The sequence below is a fragment of the Mustela nivalis genome (genome assembly GCF_964662115.1).
Source record: "Mustela nivalis genome assembly, chromosome: 1".
NCBI classification, from domain to species: Eukaryota; Metazoa; Chordata; class Mammalia; order Carnivora; family Mustelidae; genus Mustela; species Mustela nivalis.
This window is the reverse complement of record NC_139020.1, coordinates 4,165,631-4,188,959: the sequence shown is the minus strand read 5'-3', so window position 1 is coordinate 4,188,959 and position 23,329 is coordinate 4,165,631. Positions and strand designations below refer to the sequence as shown.

General features: G+C 48.1%; 1 protein-coding gene across 1 annotated transcript in view; it reads left to right on the top strand.

The window, feature by feature from the left end:
- Positions 1–19,759, top strand: part of BACE2 (beta-secretase 2) — an 86,552-nt gene extending 66,793 nt beyond the window's left edge. The window contains exon 9 of the mRNA XM_082721930.1: positions 13,177–19,759. Within this exon, the coding sequence (XP_082578056.1) occupies positions 13,177–13,430 (254 nt within the window). The 3' untranslated portion in view covers positions 13,431–19,759. The remainder of the gene's footprint in view (positions 1–13,176) is intronic.
- The last annotated feature ends 3,570 nt before the right edge of the window (positions 19,760–23,329 follow it).

Sequence of the window (23,329 nt, the reverse complement as noted above, 5' to 3'; positions counted from 1 at the left end):
AAGTACCTTGTAACAAAATGTTGGTGGGTTGGTTGGTTGGGTGTGGGGTTTGGGTATTTTCACACGTGTACGAACGCTCTGTAGTACGGTGTGTATCCTTCTTCAGCCTGCTGATTGCTCAGCATCACACGGTTACTAGATCTTCCCTGTTGGCAGGAGTCCTAGGTCACTCATTTTGACAGCTGTGTAGTATCCTATCGTATGAATATACCCAGATTATGTACCCAGTTCTGGCCTGATTACCATCTGGAATGTTTCTGATATTTGCAGTTACAAAGAGTACTGCAGCGGACATCTTTCTGCGTGCTATCGAGATCTTCTGAAGATGGAAGTTCTAGAGGGTTTGGTATGCTAGTCTGCAGTGTTACTGGCCACGTCAGGTTTGCCTTCCAAGCAGCTGGACCATGAGAATTACATCAGACTGTGCCTTTGTTTTCTTTTGTTTTTGTTTTTTGCCAATCTGTGTGAAATAGTGTCACAGTTTGATTACTTCTAAGATGATGCAACTTTTTTTTTTTTTTTAAGATTTATTTGGGAGCGGGGGGAACAGCAGAAGGAGAGGGAGAGGGAGAATCTCAAGCAGACTCCCCACTGAGTGCAGAGCCTATCTCCTGGCTCGATCCCCAGACCCTGAGATCATGACCTGAGCTGAAACCAAGAGTCAGACACTCAACCAACTGAGCCATCCAGGTGTCCTGAGATGATGCAACTTTTGATATATTTATGGAGTGTCTGAGCTTTTTCTCTCATGGTGAATTTTTCTACCAATAGCTTATGCACATTTTTCTAGCTATCTTTTTAATTGATGAGTATACATTCTTAATATCTGATCCATTCATTTAGGGGGCTTATGCATGGTGGATAAGATCTGCAAATCTCTCTGGATTTCTTCTACTTGTTTTTCTTATCTTTCTTTTACTTTTTTTAAATTTAGTGAGATGGAAGGTACCAGTGTCTTCCTGCTAGTGTCTTCATGCCACCTACATGCCCCTCACCATCTAGATCTGATTTGCCATATATCAGTATGTATGTATATGTGTATATGCAGTTTTGTTTGAGCCGTTTTCAAATGGGTTGCATATATCATGATATTTTCCTCCTGAATATTTCACTCTATGATATTTCATCCATAAAGACCTCTTAAAAATAAGGGCAGGTTCATATATAAATGTAATACCATTATGACACCCCAAAATTAGCAGTATTTACATTGTATTATGTAATATTTAGGCTGTATTCAGATTTTCTCAGTTACCTCGAAAATGGTATTCTTGGGGCTCCTGGATGGCTCAGTGGGTTAAAGTCTCTGCCTTCAGCTCAGGTCATGATCCCAGGGTCATGGGATTAAACCCCACATTGGGCTCTCTGCTCAGCAGGGAGCCTGCTTCCTCCTCTCTCTCTGCCTGCCTCTCTGCCTACTTGTGATCTCTGTCTGTCAAATAAATAATATCTTAAAAAAGAATATTAATTTAAAAAATGGTATACTTGGCTATGATTTTTTTTTCTTTTGATGGCCATTTGTTTTATAGAATATGTCATATTCAGACTGGTCTGGATTTTTCCTAATAGTAGCATTTAACATGTTCATTTAACCTTACATTTCTGTAAACTTGAACTTAGGTCTAGAAGCTTGGTTAGATTCAGGTTAAATTAATTTTGCAAGGTACCTACTAAATTTGGGGCACCTGGGTGGTTCAGTCGATTAAGCATCTGCCTTCCGCTCATGTCATGATCTCAGGGTCCTGGGATCGAGTTCCACATCAGGCTTTCTGCTTAGTGGGGAGCCTGCTTCTCCCTCTGCCTGCTACTCCCCTTGCTTGTATGCTCTCTGTCTGTGTCAAATAAAGAAAGAAAAACTCTTTAAAAAAAAATACAGATACTTACTAAATTGTAATAATCTCTTTGTCACTTACCACAGTACGTGTCTGGATGTGTTACTCTGAACATTCTCTTCTATCCCACCAGTGTAGTTGCTGTCCCTGTGCTGTAACACACAGTTTAATGTCTGTAGTTACAGTAAGACTTAATATCCGGCAAGGGCTCCGCTCTTCTCCTTATTCTCCTTCAGATGCTCTTGGCTACGTTCGCCCTTCTATTCAACTTGTCAAGATCTCAGAACGCTAACGGGGTTTTGATTGCAACTGCACTGGATTTGCTGTTTAACTTGAAAATAAATCAAGTCTTTATTATACAAGTCTTCCTCCCGTGAATGTACGAATTCTCATTTGTTTGGGTCTTTTCTGTCCTGTAGCCACTTTGTGGTTTTCTCCAAGAGGGTCTTACACATATACTTCCTCTTAGATGCCTGTTAGCTCTTAATGTTACTGAGATTGTAAGCGAGATTGTTTTAAACTGCGTTTGATTGTTTGGTATATAGGCATGCAGGGGCTTTTTGTATATTAATCTTCTATCCAGCCACCTCACTGAATTCTCCTTTTATTTTTTTAAAAAATATTTTATTTATTTATTTGACAGAGAGAGAGATGACAAGGTCTCTCTGCTGAACAGAGAGTCTGATGCGGGGCTCAATCCCAGGACCCTGAGACCTTGACCTGAGCTGAAGGCAGAGGCTTAACCCAGTGAGCCACCCAGGTGCCCCTGAATTCTCCTTTTAAAAAAATAGCTGTCAGTGTTGCTGGGATTGTCTATGAAAGCAGATACATAGTGTGAGGCAGGGGCAGGTTTGTGAACTTCCCTTTGAATCCCCAGTTAAGGGATTCTCAGTTTGCTGAAATTGTTTGGTCTGAGTGGGAAAACAGATTGACATTTTCTACTAATGTTAAACATATTCCTAGTCTGTGACTCAGCAACCTCCCTCTTAGGTATCTGCAGTGGGGAGACGAAAGTGTGTGTCTACCCAAAGACTTGACCAGAAGCAGCTTTATTCATAAAATGAACTAAAGTACTACTTCATTCAGTAATTACATCGTTACATAAAACCACCATTTTTATCAAACTAAAAAGAGCCCAAAGTGTATGGAAGGAGACGGGGTAAACAAATGACGACACGGCAATTTTCCTTACGCCAAACGATGTGCTTGAGGATCTCTTTCAAATTTCATTTCATTTTGCCCCAATTTTTGGATCATAGTTTAACTGCACATGGAATTTTTTTTAAAAGAATTTACTTATTTGTTTATTTATTTGTCGGAGAGTGTGAGCACACAAGCGTGGAGGAGGGGCAGAGGCAGAGGGAGAAGCAGGTTCCTCACTGAGCAGGGACTCTGAATGTGGGACTTGATTCCAGGACCCCAGGATCCTGACCTGGCCAAAGGCAGACACTTAACTGACTGCTTAACGACTGAGCCCCCTCCCCCCTCCACCAGGCACCCCAAGCATTTGGAATCTTGATGGGTAATGTCACTTTGCCTTTCAAGGAGGCTGTCCTCTTTATACCTGGTTGTACCAGGTCTCTAGCACCATGCACAATGGCCTGACTTCGCAATCAGCATCGCCAACAAGTTGTTGTCAACGCTTTGGGAAATTTTGCCAACCTGATAGGTGGGAACAATGATCTGTGTAGTTTTTAACTTCATTACTTTATATGTGTGAGGTTGAGTTTATTTTCATGTGTCTAAGGGTATTTTTTTCATTCTCTGCGAACTATGTGCTCATGATATCTTCACCTTATTATTTTCTATTGGGTTTTTAGGTTTTTTTTAAGATTTTATTTATTCATTTGACACAAAGAGAGAGAGTGCACAAGTAGGCAGAGCAGCAGGCAGAGGGAGAAACAAGCTCTCCACTGAGCAGGGAGCCTGATGTAGGGCTCGACCCCATGACTTTGGGATCATGACCTGAGCTGAAGGCAGAGGCTTAACTGACTGAGCCACCCAGGCGTCCCTTGGTTTTTAGTCTTTTATATTGATTTGTAGAACCTCCATATAATGGAGTAATTAACCATTTAGAGAAAAAACCTATAATTCATGTTTTATTTATACATTATTTAAAAATTTACTTTGCTGATCATGAATTTTATTGTGAAAGTGCTTTTATGTTTTTAAATATATTCATCTTTTGTCTTAAGGCTTTTAGGTTTGAAGTCACATTTTAAATGACCTTTACTGAAATTGTTTTGTGATTTGTGCAAGTACTTTGATATTTGATTTACCGTGATGTAGTCTGTATGGATAACCTTTTTTTCCCCCCAAGATGACTACCCCATTGTTCCTATAACATTTTTCAGATAATCCACATTTTCTTCACTGATCTGAAATTCCACAGTTACAGTATACCAAATTCCAGTAAATATTTGGAAATATTTATCTTTAGATTTCCTGTTCAAGTGATACATCCTACAGTGGTAGTTTCTGTCCATTATTCTTCTTTATTCAAAATCTCCCTGTTGTTCTTAATTTTATTTTCCCTTGTGGACTTTTAAATCAGCCTGTTAAAAAAAAAATCTTGTTAGTATTTTTGTGAGGTTTTTAATCACTGTAAACACAGCTCTTACATAATCTCAAGCATTGTGTGCTGTTTTCCTATCATTTATGGAAAGCTGATCTCTTTGTGTTTGGGGCTCTGGACTGTTCTCCCAGTGGTGATTTTCTTCTCACTTGGTTTGCAGCTTTTTGTTGTGAGCTTATCTTTAGTGGGAATGGTTTTTTTTTCCCCTTCCTTTGGAGAGAGTTCAGTGCACCTTGGGTTGTACAAATGTTGTTCTAAAGCAACTTTGCATTTGTTTCTGCTGAGTGTGAAGCAGTGAGAACTTTGGGGATTTTTACAGCAAGCTGTGTAAATGTTGATGCCTGTCTTGCTCGAGGTGGGGGCCGGGAGACTGTTCCTCCCGAAGAGTCTTTCTTGCCTTGCTCTCTCCCCTCCTCCGACTTCAGGCAGAGTCCGGCTTCCTGGTTAGCAGAATTTTCCCGGTGCCCTCCGCCAGGGAACCGGGCTCTGTCACCCATCTCCATGGAGCTGGGGTCCAGTCTTCTGCCCGCCCCCCTCCAGCCCCTCCCGCCCGTCCCTCCGTGGGCATCGGATCCCCAGTTCTAGGGCCTATTTCTAGGCTCATCTACATATTTAAAAATACAAGATTATCATCTTTTCTATGTGTTACAGTAGGAGGAAATTCTACCTCGCTGCCAACTAGCACTTGGCGAAGCCCAGACCTTTGGGAACTTCCCTTTTCTCTTGGTATCTTTTATTTGCTTTTCATAATAATTGGTGTTTGTCAGACAACACTTAGCTAGAGGATTAGGCTTTTCTGTAGGGCCTGGGACTCAAAGGAAGGGGAGTAGTGCATGCAAGCTCTTGGAAGGCTCTTCCCCCTGGAGCTGTCCTGAATACACTGGCCCGCGCCCTCCCCTCCTTTACCAGCCAGGCAGGGTGTATGAGGATGGCGGTGGGCGGCAGGGTGATGGTTATTTTGGAAAAAGATGCACAGATGCTTCTCTTATGCTGCCCTGCCTCTCCTCCCCTCACCCCCAACCCCTGCGAAGAGTCACTATTCCGGTCTCAGATCAGAGCCTGGTAAGTAAGGTTGGTGGCCCCCTGGGTGCTGGGGCGCTCGCTGACCTGGAGCTGCGGGTAGAGAATGTCCTGTGCCAGGAGCAGGTGTTAGAGTCTGGAGCCCCTGCGGCCACCTCCATGCTGCCCCGGGCCAAGCATCTGCAAGCTGGGAAGATAATAGAGTGCGAAGAGTGACAGCTCTCTTAATGTATCCAAAGCTTCTGAAATACCACATATCTCTTTTTATAGATCGAGACATTTAGCACCCAAGAGCTGTGTAGATTGAAGCTTTTACAACTTGAGACTCCTCGTGGATCGTGGCAGTCACTTCTCTGCGAATTTCCCTTGCTGCAGGTTCAAAGTAGATCATCTGGTACATATTCGTGTTTAAAAATAGGCAAGTTAGCTGCTAAGAGCAGAGCTGCCGAGATAAGCCTCTGCCGTCTCCTTCGAATCCAATCGAAAGAGGCAGCAGTCGGTGCCTGGGAGGCTTCGTAGGTGAAGCGTCTGCCTCAGGTCATGATCCTGGGGGGCCTGGGTTGGAGTCCCACCTCAGGCTCCCTTCTCAGAGGGGAGCCTGCTTCTCCCTCTCCCTCTGCTTGTGCTCTCTCACTCTGTCAAATAAATAAATAAAATCTTAAAAAAAAAAAAAAAAAAAAAAAGATGCCAAAGCCAGAGCCCCCAGAGACATTCCTCCCTTGATAGAAAAGAACACTGAGGACTCGGGGTGCTAAGTGGTTTCATGTAGTTGCAGAACAAAATGGCCCCGAGCCCAGGACACCGGTCCCGTAGACTCCAGAACACTCTGCCATGTGAACCACAGAACCACAGCGACTCAGAAGGCAGCTTAGAACCAAATTGTTGGTCTGGGGAGTTGGTTCACTTGATTTTGCATACCATGGCAGAGAAGACCCAATCAGGGTAATTTTTATAGCTGGCAAATTCATGTGTCTTCCTCAGATGTTTTTATCTGCCTGGGTCGGATCTTCTGGGAGATAAGACAGAGACAATGCAATTAATTGTAATCCAAGACATTGATAAGAGATTTAAGATAACAGTATATTAACAAGAGCTACTGAGGAAGCAGGGACCTCACCCCAGCACTGTGCTGAAGGACCTTTGGTTGACTCGGTGATCCGTTCAACAAGATACGCAAACTGAGGGGCAAAGAAATGAAGTCAGTTGGTCAAGATGACACAGCTTAGAAAGTGGGCACGAGGACTTGAACCCCAGCAGCCTGAGCCCAGGGTCTGTGCTCTTAACCCATGCGTAGGATGACCTCATAAATAATTCCAGTATAAAAAATTAGAATCTATTAGTAAGATGTGTAAATAAGTGTATAGATTATCCAGTGAACGCATTCCTAGAAAATAGCCTCCAGGAGTTATGTTATTTTTTTTTTTTAAGATTTTATTTATTTGACGGGAACACAGGGAGAGAAGGGAAACAAGTGGGGGGAGTGGGAGAGGGAGAAGCGGGCTTCCCGCTGAGCAGGGAGCCTGATAGGGTTTTCCATCCCAGGACCCTGGGATCATGACCTGAGCCACCCCCAGCAACCCACCCCCTTTTATTTTAAACAGTTTCATTGAGATGGAATTGGTATAAAGTGGACAGTCTGTGTTACTGGGGGACCAGGTTGCTGAACTTTTAGGTATGAATGAGACTCAGAAAAGCTCCGGGTCCCTTTGGGTGACTTTGCCCACAGCACAGACCCTCCCTCTGCCCCTGACTTCTGACTGGATTCCACTGGGGTCAGAGAACAGAGGATCGATCAGCTGAATTCTTCTAAATTTCTCGCTGTTTGTTCTTATGGCCCAGAATGTGGTCTATATTGGTAAATATCCTCCTGAAAACAATGTATGTTGGGTGGTGTGGGCGGGGCGTTCTGCGCTTGGCCGTGAGGTCGCGCTGGTGGGGACACTGTTCAGGTGGGCTCTGCCCTCGCCTCTCTCCTAACCACTTGCTCGCACAGAGGATAGGGCTGCCGAAGTCTCTGTCTCTGGGAGTTTTCATAAACTGCTGCGGCTTCATCCTGCTTGTTTCTTCCTTCTCAGAACTCTTACGAGGTGAACATAGGTGCACAATGTTCGGTGTTGTCTGTGCTGTGTTCACGTTGAGCCTTTCGGTTTTGCAATGCTGTCACCACCCCAGTCATCCTGTTTGCTGTAACACCTGAGGTTAATGTCACCGCTCCGTATTTCTTCCTTTTTTTTTTTTAAATCAAAGTATAGTTGGATTTTTTTTTTTAAAGATTTTATGTATATATTTTGAGAGAGAGAGCATGAATGAGGGGGAGGGGCCGACAGAGAGGGAGAAGCAGGCGCCCCACAGAGCAGGGAGCCCCACATGGGGCTCAATCCCATGACCTCGGGATCCTGACCTGAGCTGAAGGCAGACGCCCAACCGAGGGAGCCACCAGGCTCCTCTCTCTGCTTACTTTTGATTAGCATTAGCTCAATACCTCTTTTTCCAACCTGTGACTTTTAAGGAATTTGAGTATTTCCATTTTAAGGGGGCTTCGCGTGGGGAGCAAACAGTAGGGTCTTGCATTTTATCTTAATTCGACCATCTCTGCTTTTTCTTCTGGGTGTTTAGAGCAGAGATTGGCAGATAACAGCCTGCAGGCCAAATCTGGCCTGCCTTGTCTTTTTTTTTTTTTTTTTTTGGGTACGGCCTGTAAAAATGGTTTTACATTTTTAAAGGGGTGTGAAAAAATCCGAAAAGAATGTGACAAAAATCCTCCATGGCCCACAAAGCCTTAACACGTTACTTTCTGATCCTTTTCCAGAAAAAGTCGGCTGAGCACCCCCACCCCCATGTGGATCCGGCTTCATGTGATGATTGACGCGACGGCCCTTCCTCCCATCCGCGGCCCCATGTTCTCTTTGTCTCTTGTCCCCCTTTTCTGACTCCTTTTGGATTATTTTTATTTTTCTTTATCTCGGCCAGAGCTCTGTGTCCGCGCGGCGGTTGCTGGGGGATTTGTAGGGTGCGCCTTTGAGGGACGCTCCCTGCCGCTGACCACAGCAGGAGAAGTTCTGGGGCCCGTGCGCTCCTTTCTGTCGCCTCTGGCGGTCTTGCTGGCATGCCTGTAACCTACACACGTGTTCTAAACCACCCCCGACACCAGTGCCATTTTTGCCCTGAACCAGTTATCTTCCTAAGTATTTAAAGTGAAAAGTGCAGATGTGATCATTGCCCAGGTAGACGCCACGTCTGATGCGCACCCCTCCTTTGTGTGGGTCCCGATTTCCGGCGACAGCACTGATCCGATCGAAGGTCGTCTGTTCGGGTAGTTTTAGTGCAAGTGGACTGTGATGACTTCCTTCTTTTTTTCAGCTTCATTGAGGTCTAATTGACACATAAGAGCTACATACATTTAAGATATGTAGGTGAAGTGTTGTTGGTTTTTTTTTTTAAGTACATATAAAAATATGTAGGTTAAGTTTTTTATTTACGTATGAGGTTTTACTGTATGTAAGTATGGTAAAATAATGACCGCCAGCGGATACCCGGCCGCTTACGTGGGCCCCACTGTCTTGTTCCCTTTCTTTCGCCTTCCCCCTCCCCCCACTGCTCTGCTCTCTGCGGCTGAGTTTGGACTCTGAGATGCTGCGTACGAGTGAGACCCGACTCTCTGAGATGCTGCGTACGAGTGAGGCCCGACTCTCTGAGATGCTGCGTACGAGTGAGGCCCGACTCTGAGATGCTGCGTACGAGTGAAGCCCGGCTCTCTAAGATGCTGCGTACGAGTGAGACCCTGCAGGGTTTGTCTTTCTCCGTCTGGCTTATCTCACTTGGCGCCGTGTCCTCCAGGTTTGTCTGTGTCCGTCGCACACGGCGGGACGTCCTTCTCTAAGGCTGGATAATGCTCTAGTGCGTGTGGCTCTTCTCGGGAGGAATTCCTCCAGCTGGTGTGTGTCTGAAAACATCCCGATCTTCACCCTGAAGGACACTCTTGCTTGGTACACGATGCTGAGTTGACCGGGTTTTCCTTGCCCGCACTCCGCAGTCATTTCTGAGATGAAATTAGCTCTCACTCTTTTCATGCCTTCGTACAGAATATTTCGTTTTGCTTTTATCCTCCGAGTTTTCATGACTCTCTCGTTATCCCTGCATTTCGGCGGCTCACTGGTGTCAGCTACTTCATCGTTCTTAGGCTTGGGGATCTTGGAGCCTCTGGGATCTGTGAGCTCACTGTTGCCCTCAAGTTTGGGAAGGATTCGGTGATTATTTTTTCCGGTTCTTTGTGCCTCCCGTCCCTCCTCTCGGGGCCCCTAACTACATGGATACCGCGTTTTCTTCACGTGGTCCCACAGTTTACTGATATTCTCCCTTTATGGTTTCAGGATTGTGTTCTGTTTCCTGGATAGTTTCTGCTATGTTTGCAAGTTCACTAGGCCTTTTTTTTTTTTCCCTGCAGACATATATTCTATTAATACCATGCAGTGTATTTCTTGTCTCACGTCCGGTAGTTATTATCTCTAGAAATTTGACTTAGGTCTTGATTATAGCTCCTGTGTCCCTGCTTCTCACGTCTGATGTTCCCTCCGGCGTCCCGAGTGGAATGCAGTCACAGTAACTGTTACTTCGTAGCCAGTCTACTAATACTACCATCTGTGTCACTTCTCGCCAAGCTGCAAAGGATCGATGTTTTCCCCACTTGCCATGCGTGAATTGTGTTTTTCTACTTCTGTGTGAGTCACAAATTGTGGTTTCCTGCGTCTTTGCATACTTGGGCATTTTTCTATTGGATGCCAGACACTGAACTTCACCTTGCAGGGTGCTTGGGACATTACGATTTATAAGAAATATGTATTTGGTATTTGTCTCCATTTCTGGCACCCAGCTCCTGGAATTTCCTAAGCGATAAGACGATAAGATAAGACATCTTTTGTTATGTGTCTTTCCTTATGTTAATAAGGACTTTGGAAAGCCTCCAAGGGTGGGGCTGGCCGCCGAGTCCTGCAGATTCCGCCCCCTGACGTGGGGGAGGGAGCGTGGCTGGAGGTTGAAGCAGTCTCCAGGGGTCAGTGATTTCATCTGTCCTGTCTGTGCAATGACACCACCATAAAAACCCAAAAGGAGAGGGTTTGGAGCGTGTCCAGGCTGGTGAACACGGGGGACCTGGAGGGCACAGAAGCGCCCCCTCTTTCCCAGACCTCGCCCTGGGCATCTCTTCATCTGGCTGTTCCTGAGTTCCAGGCTTTTGTAATAAACCAGTAATCTAGTGAGTTCTCCGAGTTCCCTGAACCGCTCCTGCAAATTAGTCAAACTCGAGGTCAGGGAGTGGTCGGTACCTCTGAGGAAATTTTAGATACAAGTGAGGTTTGGTGGGGTGAGGTCCAGAGCTAATGACCCAGAAAGAATTCTTGAGATATCTTTGGTGCAAAACGGGGGGGGGGGGGGGGGTCAGAAGCACAGGTGACAACATCCTAGGCTTTTAACTCTCATCGGAAGTAGTGGGGGAGGGGCAGGCGGGTAGGACTTCACCTGTGGGATCTGATGCTGTTTTAGGGTAGAGAGTGTCAGGAGTGAGTTGAATTCCTGCATAGGCTGCTGGTGTGGGAGAATCGCCCTTTGGTAATGTAGCCCCCAGCACATTGAAATTGGGTCCAGGTAGCCACAAGGGTGCTGAACACTTTCGTCTTCTTGCTGGTGCTCTTGAGCTGTGTCCTGGGTCACGTTTAGGTTACTTCGAGTCCTGCCTGTCTTGCTCCGAAGCTTTAGATGAGATCAGAGCCGTGTGCCCTGTGCGGTTCCTCCCCACGCCCCCCACCCCCGCCCCCACCCGGACGGAGGAGAGACCCTTAAAACTCTAACGGATGCCCTGTGAATTCCTGCTTGGGTGCTGTTGGTTTTGGTTTTACTTTTTTCCACTCAGGGAAGCAGAGTAAACAGGAAGCAGTTGGCCGTGGGTAATGTTCTCAGCCAGGGAGCTCAGAGCTCTGTTCTTTCTAATCTTTCCCAGTGGTCCTTTGGCCAGCCTCCATTCGTTTGTGGTCAGCACTCAGCCTTGCCCTTGGGATGCGTGGAATTTCTGCCCTACATTGTGCCTTCGAACTCCAGGAGCCCCCAGCCCAATCTCCCAGCCTTGTCCCCCAGGCCTAGCCCTACCCTCCAGCCCTACCCTGTTTCCCAGCCTTGACCTCCATAGCCCTGGCCGCCAGCCCTGTCTCCAGCCTTGTCCCCCAGCCCTAGTCCTAGCGCCAGCCCTGTCCCAGCCTTAGCCCTGCCCCCCACAAGCCCTGCCCTGCCTCCCAGCCTTGCCCTGTCCTTCCGGCCCAGGAGGCTGCCCACCTCTGCCCATGCCCCCCCCCCTGCCTGCGCCAAACCCAGAAATGTCCTCAAGGCCACTGTGGGCTCCCTTCATCTGTCCTCCCCTCTCGCAGGACGTCGCGCTCCTTGCTCTGTTGGCAGTATCTTCAGAGACTTTGTTTCTTCGTGTGTTTTGCCCAGTATTTTAGTTGTCTCAGGTCGGGGGTGAATCTGGCCCCTCTTCCTCCATTTGGTCTGGAAGAAGAAATGGTTTCCAGTGATGCTCTTGGCCTGTTGCTCGGCGGTGTCAGGGTCTTTGCACCGAGCACGCCTCCCCCACATTAGGGTATGCCTTAAAGCTTCTCTATCCACAGAGCAGGTGAGTTTTTAACGAGACAGATGACCTACTGTGGAAGGGCGTTTGCCACTTCAGGTTCTACCATGTAGAGGATCCCTGCAAAGCAGGAGAAAAAGAAATTGTAACAGACATTATATAAATGGCCAATGAGTGTGTGTTTTAAGTGGTGGCTTTGGCCCTGGTCATCTGGGCTCCCAATGGACCCAAGACCATCCTCTCCCGTCGCTGGGTGCAGGCAGGCCCTGGTGCATCCTCGGTGCAGGCAGGCCCTGGGGCGTTGCTGGACTCGTCCAGCTCCTGCAGAAGAGCCCCGAATCCATGCAAACAGAATCTACATTAGCAAGAAAATGTTGTGTCTTCCCCTCATTTTAACCCGTTCTGTTAAGACCATTGTTCCATTGTTATTTTAAGTCTTTCTGTCTTCAGTAAAAAAAAAAAAAAGAAAGAAAGAAAGAAAGAAAGAGAAAGGGTGTTATTTGGCAGGCGTTAGGGTCTGGAGCCTTTAGTGACAGAGACAGGAAATGCGCAGCAACATTGCTTTTTCATGCCTAAATGTTCATTATGGGGATTAAGCGGGTGAGGCGGGGAACAATGCTTTTTTCTTTTTGCAAGTGAAACGTCAAATGCCAGGTAAAGTCTGTACTTCTGAGAAGAGCAGAGACACCCGCTGGAGAGAAATGAAGACTGGGAGTCCCCAAACCTGCCTTAAGAAATCCTCTCGCCTCCTTCCCTCAGAACACTGTTCTGCCAGGGCCCGCGAGCACCGGACCTCCGGCGAAGGGTAGCTGTGTGTCCCTTTGATCCCGGGTGGCCGGGGAACGTACCCCTCCTGATTCCGGGTTCTCCCTACACTGTCAGTGGGACACGGGACGAGCAAGGGGCTGGGGAAGAGTCTCCTGGTCGGGTCGGGTAGTCCCGGAGCCCCTTCAGAGTGTGGGTCAGACTGAGAGGACAGTGGTCACCGGAGCGCGTCAAGTCAGGGTGACGACGGCGGGGACATCCCGGGATCGGTGCAGCACGTTTCCTAACGCAAGTGCTTCTCTCTTGTGCCAAAGGGTGCGGACAGACTGCTCACCTCATAGCTGTGGGTTCTCCCCTTTCTGTCTCCTCAGAAATTGCAGGTGCTCCGGTGTCTGAGATCTCTGGGCCTTTCTCGACAGACGACATCGCCAGCAACTGCGTCCCCGCCCTGCCTCTGAACGAGCCCATCCTGTGGATCGTGTCCTACGCGCTCATGAGCGTGTGTGGAATCATCCTTCTCACCCTCATCGTCCTGCTGCTCCTTCCCTTTCGGTGTCGGCACCTGCCCCGCGACCCCGAGGTGGTCAATGACGAGTCCTCGCTCGTCCGGCATCGCTGGAAATGAAGAGCGAGCGGAACCCGAGCTCGAGCGACCTTGAGCTCTCGCGAAGAGAATTCCGTTACCCGTGGAGCAGGCGAGGTCATGAGGCAGAGTGTCTTCCTGGTCCACTAGTCTCAGATCTGTTCTGCTCCCAGATGCCTTCCAGATTCACTGTATTCTGATTCTTGATCTTAAAGCTTCCTTCTTCTCCCTCACTTCCAAGAAAAATTATAATAAAAACCACCTCATTCTAAACCAAAACAGAGTGAATTGGGCTTCAGGATTTATGGGACTGATTGTGCCAGACTGTCGAGGTGTGCCATCAAAAACAAAAACAAAAAAAAAGAGGGGGCAAGCTTTTGGCTAGTTCTCCTCTTCCTCTGTCTCTGGAGCTGTGAGTTCTCATGGTCCGTAACTGCTCTTAGCTGATGGGAAGCTTTTCATATTAATCACATTTAAGGGTATTTTGCACCTGGGTCCAAGAATACAAGAGGTTTGCGATATGGTGGCAAGAGAACCAGCCCGGGGCCTGACGATCTCACCATCCTGCCTGCTTCTGACCCGGAAACAGAGCCCTTGTCTGAGCCTCTCTGTGCTCTGAGTGAGAGCCAGAACTTTCTCGGAGGGGAACATCACTCAGCGGTCTTCACCAGCCTCTTCTGAAGAGGAAAGCCTTTGTCCATCGTGGTAGAGTGGGAAGGAAACCTACACTTTCGTATTCAGTGCTTCTGTAGTCTTGTTGGTATAAAGAGAAAAAGCTACCTCTGTGGAGACTTTGCCCAGGGCGCTGTGCCCAGCTGGGGCTATGGGCAGCCTGGCTCTAGCCATTGCCCTTGCTGAAAAGAATCCTCCTTTCAACAGGCGAGGGTAACAGGTGCTGTCCTGTGGCCAAGTGGGCCATTATTTCACATGCTTACTCTTCCTTAAAATTAACAAAAGATGTTCTGGTGAGAAAAGCAGATCCCACGTCACTAGCCTAGATGTTTGTGTTTCCAAATCTCTGGCTCAAGGGAAAGCAGGAAATGGCTCAGTGCCCATCCTTCTGACCAACTCTCGGGGGAAGGAAGACACCAGATGAACAGAGGGCTTGAAGGACCTTCTCCCACGCTTTCAGGCCCTGTGTTTGCCTTTGCAGAAACCCCTAGGCTCCAGCACAGACGCCCGAGCACATCTGTGGATCCGTTGACCCACACGCTTCCTCCCTGTGGCATGTTCAGTCTTCGGTGATGAGGTGGGTATGCGGTACTCTCCTTCTGTGAGGTCCCTCCCTCTTACTACCATTTATTTGATCAATTAATTTCATCGCCCAAAAAAAAGCAGAAGCCTTAACTCGATGCAGTCAGCCTTCCCTGATCAGATACAATTAGAAGACGGGTTCAAAGGCAGCATCCCATCTCATTTGTATGCCAAGTTCAATGTTCGCTTTGCATCGCTATTGGGATGGGCTGGATCTATGATAGAACCCCACTAAAAGGGCTAACTGGAGTGTCTCCTCTGGCTGGATCGTCATTTATGTCCAAGACAGCCTGTGCATGGGTGTTTCAGCCATTGGCTCTGCTTACTGGACCGGGGCACGTCCATACTGGAGAATATGTGGCTGGAGAACTGTGGGGTCACTCACCCGTGTGTGGTGTCCTGGTGGACGCTCCAGCAGCAGCAGGTTTGAGTTGTATCTTAGAACCTGAGCCTTCCGAGTCCTCTTCAAGAAACCGTGTGAGTACGGCATGTATGAGTCCCTCTGGACATGGGGTCACAGGTGGGGGTGCCGTTACCAGGTACTCCTTATCGTGTCTGGTCTCAGCTAGGTGAATGGTAGTAACTCCAAAGTACATTTCAGTGTAGACATCACTAGAAGTCTAATTCGCTTGTTCCAGGGGCTTTTTCATTGGTTCCCGTTTTATGGTCCACTTTGCACAGAAGGGAAGGCCATCCTTCACGGAGCGGACCTTCCCCGTGCTCTGACAATCCGGGCCCCCGAAAGAAAAGGAGGAAGTTGCAGAGATCACCCCGTTCCTTTGGCTACTTATTCCCTCACACAGGTGTCTTCTCCAGTTTCCCGGGTTCGGTTTCTGAGCTGGAAACCTTTCTGTTGGCGTAGATCAGCAGGTGATGTTCCCAGAGTACAGGTTAAGGGCACAGTGGATTGCAAGCTCCTTACTCTAATGCTGTGCATTTCCTCTCCGAGTTCTCCACCTTTTCTTCTCAGATGTCACTGGATGTGACATTCTAATGGAAATGCTTAAATTACAAAAGCCTAACTTAACAACAAGAAGGAAACAGACAATTGAACGGGGTGGACATTTTCCTGGCGTGCCTTGCTATCGAAAATTGGACTTGGAGTCAAAACCCTGGTTGGTGACACCCACCTCCTCGAGTTCTGTAAACTGATACTGAGCTTGGAGAACCTTCAAGGAGGCTTGCTTTGAGCGGGAAAGGAAGTAACAACCGTCAGAGAGGGTCGTTTTCACCTTGCAGCCATGGAAAAGGCTGGACGGTGGTCCTTTCCTGAAAGGTGCTCTCGGCATTTTGCTGTTGTCAGATGCTGTCAACTCTCCCATAAGAAATGGATTCTTCCTGAAAAATGTTTTTTTTACTAGGGTGATACTTTGTATCTTTGATAAGTTATTTGGAAGCCCCAAACGAAATCCTGTCTTTAGGAGCTGGAACTATGGAAACTAGCAAGGAACAAGATGACAACTGCATCTGATTTTTCTCCCCCCGCCCCCCATCCCGGGAGTTTTAAAACACACCACCGTGATTGGTGCCAGATTGTCTGGCGTCTCCCGTAGACTCTGCTGTATTTCTTCTGAACCAAAAAATAAGTACCTGGCATTAAATATTCTTGGCATGTCACTTCTGGGAATGTTTGCTGGGAACACAGTCCACTCCTGAACGTTTGGGAGGATTTTACCTGACTCATTCGGAGATGCAGAGGTCTTGGGTTGGGGATCCCTTGAGGTCAGTTATAATTCAAAATTAGGAAACTAATCCCCAGCAAGGCAGCATTAACAGCTCCTCAGAGCTTTGGGGACTACAAGCAGGCCTGATTTAGGGATCGCATTATCTTATTGAAGAAGTGAGAGAAGATTGTCATAATTTAATAGGTTCCTGTGCAAATGAAAATTTGCTACATTCTTACCGGGCCCCTGTGTGGTGGATGGCCAAGCGTGGTTCAGTTCTAAGTTCTGGCCTAGGGCCACATGAGTCACGCGGAATAAATCACTTCCCCCAAAAGCCTCATCCAACAATGATTGAATTTCACCAACTTTTCCTTATGAGCGGGAACCAGATCCTTGGGTGGGCTCCTGGTGTGCCTTTGTCCTGCAAACTGATCGGAATGGATCACAGAGCTGTTCAGACGAAACGCTTGCCGCGGATTTTTTTTCTATTTTAGGAAAAACTACTAAACATCGTAAAATGTAAAATTCAGGAGATACTAGATTTTTAGTGCCAAGGAAACTCCGCAACGGCAGCAGCTGCCATGTACATTTCTGGTGGGTTTTAAGAATTTCAGATTTGGACTTAATGGCGCTTTACCAATTAAATGGCCAGCAGGAAAAATACATTTTGAGAGTGGGGAAGGAACGAAGACACATAAAGTATGCTGTCAAAGAAAGCAGAAGAGGCTGTTCTGGGGAAGTGGCTTTTATTAATCCCAGGAGCCCTCAGATTTACCCGTGAAGTGGCAGCGTCGACTGCAAATGTGAGGCGATCCACACAGCCGCGAGTCCCACGCGTCCAGAGTGTTCGAGCTGGAGTCGTGTCTGATGTCAACATGGGCCGAGGGAGAATGTGGCCCCTTACACTTGGCCCCAGCAAGGTGAAGACTGGTTCATTCGAGGAATAGGAAAGGGGATGGTTGGGACCTGGAAGGTTCTAGAATGGGGGAAGGGAGGGGGGTAGGAAGTTGTATCCCTTGATCAGCAGATGACTTCGAAGGGCTGGGTAAACTGAGGACATTCCAGGAGGCTCCGGGCTACCCATTTCCACCCTTGGAAGTGATTTTTTTGTGTCCCTACTTTTCAAGACTTCCCAAAGGAACCTCAGGATTATAGTTTGTTGAAGAGAACCTTGCTTTGCAGCCATATTTAGACACCTGCCTTCTAACAAAACTGCAGACGCATCAACTCCCGAGCAAGTCACGGTCCTTAGGCTGCAGGGTCACGTTTGTGTGCTGGGATCCACAGGACAGGATCAAGAGGCTGAAGTGAGCGGGGGTGGTCAGCAGTTACCTTTGGGGTCTGAGCATCTGACAGTCGCACTGAAGGTCACAGTGACGCGGACACAGCCACATCCCCTCAACCCTGCCGGGGCAGCCCACTGATTTCAGAAAGAATCCGACCGGTTCCTGACCACCTCCCTTCTCGGGGAGCCCCTGCCATCAGACACTTGTGCAGAAAGGAGTGTCAGCCCCTGAGCTACCCCCTACCTCCGCCCGCCTCGCATCAGTGTGGCCGTGCAGCATCTCGCGGAGGCCTTGCCATCCTGGAGCTCCCCCTGTCCTGGTCAGAATGTGCAGTTCCGTGGGCTCTCTGGGTGTCCTGGTGAAGCCAGGCGGGGCTTGGGGAAATGTCCTGGTTTGGTGAAAACGTCCGCCCTATTGCGACACCAGTACATCTGTGAAACCTCAAGTCGCCTGCGATTAATTTTGAGTGTTATGAGGACACATGACCTCAGTCCATCAATACAGATCCAGATAAATCCAGATCCAGCCCACGCACCGCAAGAGCCGCTCCAGGGTACCTGACCTTCGAAGTCCGAAGGCCTTCACGTGTCCTGGGACGCCCTCGGGTACTGGTTGGGCACCGTTGCCAAAGCAGAAAGCCTGGCTGTGTCCAGCTAGCATCTCAGGACACAGGACAGGTGTGCTAGTAAAATCCCCATCTCGCCTCTAAGTATTTGCTCATTGGCATTTGCCTGAGCCCACGGGGCAGTGAGGAGACGTGAACAGCTTCCTTCGCAGAGGGAGACATATTTGTGCAGCAACAGAAGTGGATAAACCAGTAGAGTGGATGTTGCCGCACACAGATGTACTCGAGACCTACAGTAGTTTGCCAATACAGATTTATAATAATGACTTATGCAATTGCACGTGATCAGTTTATAAAAGAGTTTCATAGAATAGCATCACCAAGGGGAGAATTGAAACCTTGAGCATCTTGGAAACCTTCGTTTCCTTTGGGGTTTTTCCGCAGGATTTTCTTCATTGAGGTTGGAATATATGCATTTTTTTCATGGGGCATGCACGGACCAGAAGACCATGAGAAGGCAGGTGTCTCCAAAGGGTGGGGCTTCTTTTTTCTCTGCCTCCGTTTGTACAGGCCGCTAAAAAGTTCCCATAAAAGTTCCCATAAAACCAGGGTTTTCGCTTGCTTCTGTCTCCCCATCGAAGTAAAATTACAAAGCCTTACAATTTCGAAGTTAATGCTTCTGAATGAAGTTACGAAAACATTAAAAGATGATCTTTCCGAGGTAAAAAACAAAGCTGGTTAAGGATCTGTTTCATCTATAGTGAAAATCACCCAAAATAAACTTCCTTAATTCTATTTCCTTGTACGATTTTGTGTTCTCTGTTGCTAGGGGTAACGACTTGGAATTGCTTTTTCTCCTTCTCCTTGGAGATCATGTGTTATCTAGGGTGGCAGGTGGTACACATTCTGAACGGTGAGCTTGGCGGTCCTGTCTGGACTTGGAATGACCCGGAACGTGTGAGGGGTCACATGAGCAAGGGTCGTGTACTTTGGGAATCAGCGTGTCTGAAACACAAAGCAAGTGGGACTGGCCGTGTGCTGATAAAAGCCGGGTTTCTGTAATCTAGGAGGAGGTATTTCCTGCTATTTCTGTTCATTCCCACAGTCAGATAGACCGCAAGCTTGAAACCCCCATGTTCAGTGCCTGCACTCTGGGATCTGTTTTGTTCTTAAAAAGGGTGGCTTCGCTGCTGCCTTGCGGGGTGTCCGCTCGGGCCGGGAGCTCACGCACCTTGTCTTCTGAAGCCGTGCTCCCTCGGCCTCGGGGCTTTGCAGAATGTATTTCTGTGTGCAACTTGTATTTCTGAAAAGACTTAAGATAACTAACTGGTTTCCCTTCTGGGCGTCCCCTGTGTTTCGGCGCGCCATGTGGAGCTACACGGAAGCATGTGGGCCAGCAGTTGGGGTAAGGGGACGTGCACCCTGCCTCAGAGGTGGCCCCATGACTATGGCCCTGCGCCGGGGGTTGTGCGCCTCAAAACTCAACTTTTCTATAAGAATCTTATTTTTCTACTTGTATGCACCACGAATTTAAGATGTATACCATTGAAAAGGAAATAAAAGGAGTTTGGTTTGTTTGAATAAACAATACTTTCAACCTGTTGGGCTTGGAATTGTTTTGATGCTTTTGTTCCCATCGTGCTTCCGAGATGACTGTCGGGCGTGTCCTTGTCAGCTGCTCACCTCCGCGGCCACCGTAGGGGTTCCTGGAAAGCATCAGAGAGAAGGCTGAGCATGGGGCGAGTCCGAGCCCAGTCTGTGAGGTCCACCTCGCTTTGCAATGTGAGGACCCTCAGGAGTGGGATGAGACCGGGGATAGATGCACTCGAAAGATTGCACGGGGTGTCGGCCTCCTCCTGGGGGGAACTGACCTGGGCCGGGCGGGTGCTCCATGAGGGGCTCTGTTCGCCCATCCCCCTGCCAGGACATGGTGTCCTCCAAGTCCAGCAGATAGACACATGCCCAGGAAGGCACAGCCGGAAAGTATCTGCCTGGGAGTGGACCCTGGTCCATCCCCCTGAGAGCAAACCTCTGCCCCCCACGGCCTTGCCAGGCAATGGGCTGAGCCACACCTTTCCGGATCGGATCGGAAGGGTCCCGCTGAGGGGGGCAGTTTCTCAAGAGGGATGCAGCCAACTTGGGGAAAACGGAAACAACGCACGAAGACAGATGTCACTCGCGAGCGGCCCCAGACCTTGGCAAACAGGCTTCTCTCTCCACGGTTAGACGGGTCTGGTGACAAGGCGGATAAGAAGGAATTCCAAACCATGAGGAGTGAGGCCGTATAGCCCTGGAGAAACAGAATAGGGTGCTTGCTTTCTAACAATGAGAAAGACCATTTGATTTCAGCCTTTTTTTTCCTACGCCGCTTGATCATTTCGCCTTTCTGGAGCTGCGGGTGACGTTGCGGGTGTGTTTTGTGCGTCTGTCACTAGGTGGTGCTGTTGTGAAACTGGAATGACATTTGTGATTTTTTTTTTTTTTTTTTTTGGTAAATTCTGTGTGCATTTGTTGGTAAACTTCGAGTGTGTGCATGTAATTACACCCAGCAATTATCCAAGCATGTTTACTCCCCCGTTCTACTCTAAGATAGAATCTTCACGATATGCAGGCTAGATATGTAGTAAATCTTGGGGGAGGATCCCCAAATGTGCCTTTCCAACCCCTGGCCTGTCTTCTTTGGGTGCCGCACTGGAAGGAAACTGAGTCACAGAGAGGTGCCACGACTTCTCCAGGTTCTCATTCAGTGGCAGGTCCAGATTCGAAACACCACAGCTTGTCTAATGACTGACCTATGAACTCAACCATTCAGCGGCTGTCTTTAGAAAGGATAAACATTGAGAATCGAAAGGAAAATTATATTTAAAAATTAAAATGGATATGTGCTTAAAGAAAAATGCTACCAGGGAAGATGTGGGGGGACATATTTGTATGTTTACACGTTTACAAACATACATTTGTAGATCTACAAATAAAAGAACGGAAGCTAACGTTCACTGAAGAGGGAATTCTGGCCAGACATACGGGCTGGACCGGCATTCCATCCTCACACCCGGCCCTGGCAGGTACACACTGTTACTAAAAATATTTTTCAACCACAGGGTGGAAGGCAAGGGCACAAAGAAGACATATTCAGAGAAATTCACAAGTCTGGGGAAAGGAAGCTCTTACCCTGGGATGGGTCTGGAGACCAAGGTCTTAAGTGGGTCATCGTGGTTAAAAAAAATAAATAAAATGGCCTGCTGTCCTTTGCATATAAAAATTTCATACCAGTAAGCCAAATGTGTTAACCATGTTTGTATTTTCTGTGCTGTGACCCTTTGACGTGGGGTGCCTTGCAGACCACGAGAGACGGGACTCCCAAGTTAGCCAGTTCCTTGAAAGAGCTAGCAGTTCCCTTCAGAGTAAATCACGCCTCTGGGTGCTGGCCTTTCAAAGGCAAGCCTGGCAGTCCAGAGCTTCCACCTGTCTCCTTCGCCTGGTTTCCATACTCTGGGCCCCTGTCCCCTGCCCAAATCGCTCCAGGGGCAGGTACCAGGCAGGGAAGGACCACAGCCCCGACGCCCCAGAGCCTGCTGAGATGACTCAATCTAGCCAGACCTGAGCCTCTCCACCCTGCCTTGCCCATTCCTTGCTGTGGAAACCACAGTGAAGGCTCCTGTGTTCTCTTCCTCCTGCCTCTGGCCCCCTGTCATCCCTGGTGCTTCCCTGCGTGGCCCCATGGGACATGCCGCCTGAGTCCCAGGACCTTCCTTCCAGACAGTCCCTTCCACTCCTGCTGTCTCACCATCCCTCCGCAAAACAAATCCCCCCTACCCTTGAAACACCAGAGAAGGACGTAGGAACCCTGAAGAAAAGCCTGCAAAACGCTGTAAACAAACGTGGGACCCCAGTGGTCAGGAAACCGGAGAGGCTCCATGGCTCTTATAATGCATGAAAGATGTTTCCATAGTTAGAAATCAAGCAAACACACCCTTTCATGACCAAGAGCTTCTGAAGAGGTGAATGGCCTCCTGCAGGGCTGCTGAGGGTTAAGTCGGAGCGAGCCTTCCAGAGAGCCCCCAAAATACCCACATCATCCCTGAATCGATCCGTCCTCTGGAATCGATCCTAAAGAAGCAGAAATGTGGGCAAACCAGGAAATAATGCAGAGGGAGATAAGCGGTTTGCTGAATGATGTGCCAGTATCAGATCCATTTTTAAAGAGAAGTCTACTGGGGCGGGGGGCAGCGTGTGTAAGATACAAGCGTCTAGCAATTGTGCGACACTCACACGGGCCTGTTACCTCCAGAAGTGGGGATCCTGGATGAGAGGAATACTTTAGGGGTTTCTAATTCATTTATTTTTTATTGAAGTCATACATCGACATTATTAAAAGTTCAAAAAATCCCAGGAGGCTTTTCACAAAAAGCAGTGGTCCCTGGCCTCACTCCTACCCACCTTGGTGTCCTCCTGCACAAATCTGGTTTCCTCTCGCACTTCCTCCATGTTGTTTGTTTGTTTGTTTGTTTGTTTTAATTTAAAGACTTATTTATTTGAGAAAGAGAAGGCGAAGGCATGGAAGGGAGGGGCCGAGGGAGAGGGAGGGAGAGAATGTCAAGCAGACTCCCTGCTGAGCACAGAGCCTGACACAGGGCTCGACCTCGTGACCCTGAGATCATGACCTGAGCCGAAATCAAGAGTCCGATGCTTAACCGACCGAGCCCCCCGGGCGCCCCAGTAGGATTAGTATTGCTATATGATTAATTCAAAATAACCCCCCCACACACATCCCCCACTAGTCATCTCCTGCAATGTTACATACTTACTTTCCCGGATGTCCATGTAGGAACACCAGATGGTGTTTCTGAAATTATCCAGGTGGGATCTGTTTTGGAATCGTGCTGACTGTATAGATAGATTCAGGGAGCTTGCACTGTTATCAGAGGGCGACTTGGAGTCCATGAGACGAGTACTGCCGACGGGACCCGCCTTCTGCCCCGTCCCTCCAGGCTTCATCTCCTGCGGATCCGGATCCGCACCGCTCCTCGATCGCGTCATTCCCCAGGGGCTTGCATTTTCTCTTGTCCTGACGAATGAGATTTTTTTTTTTTTTTTTTACTACACTGTAAAACTGGTTATTGCTCCTGTATCTGAAAGCACCAGTTTTCTGTGTTGGTCCAACTGACCACA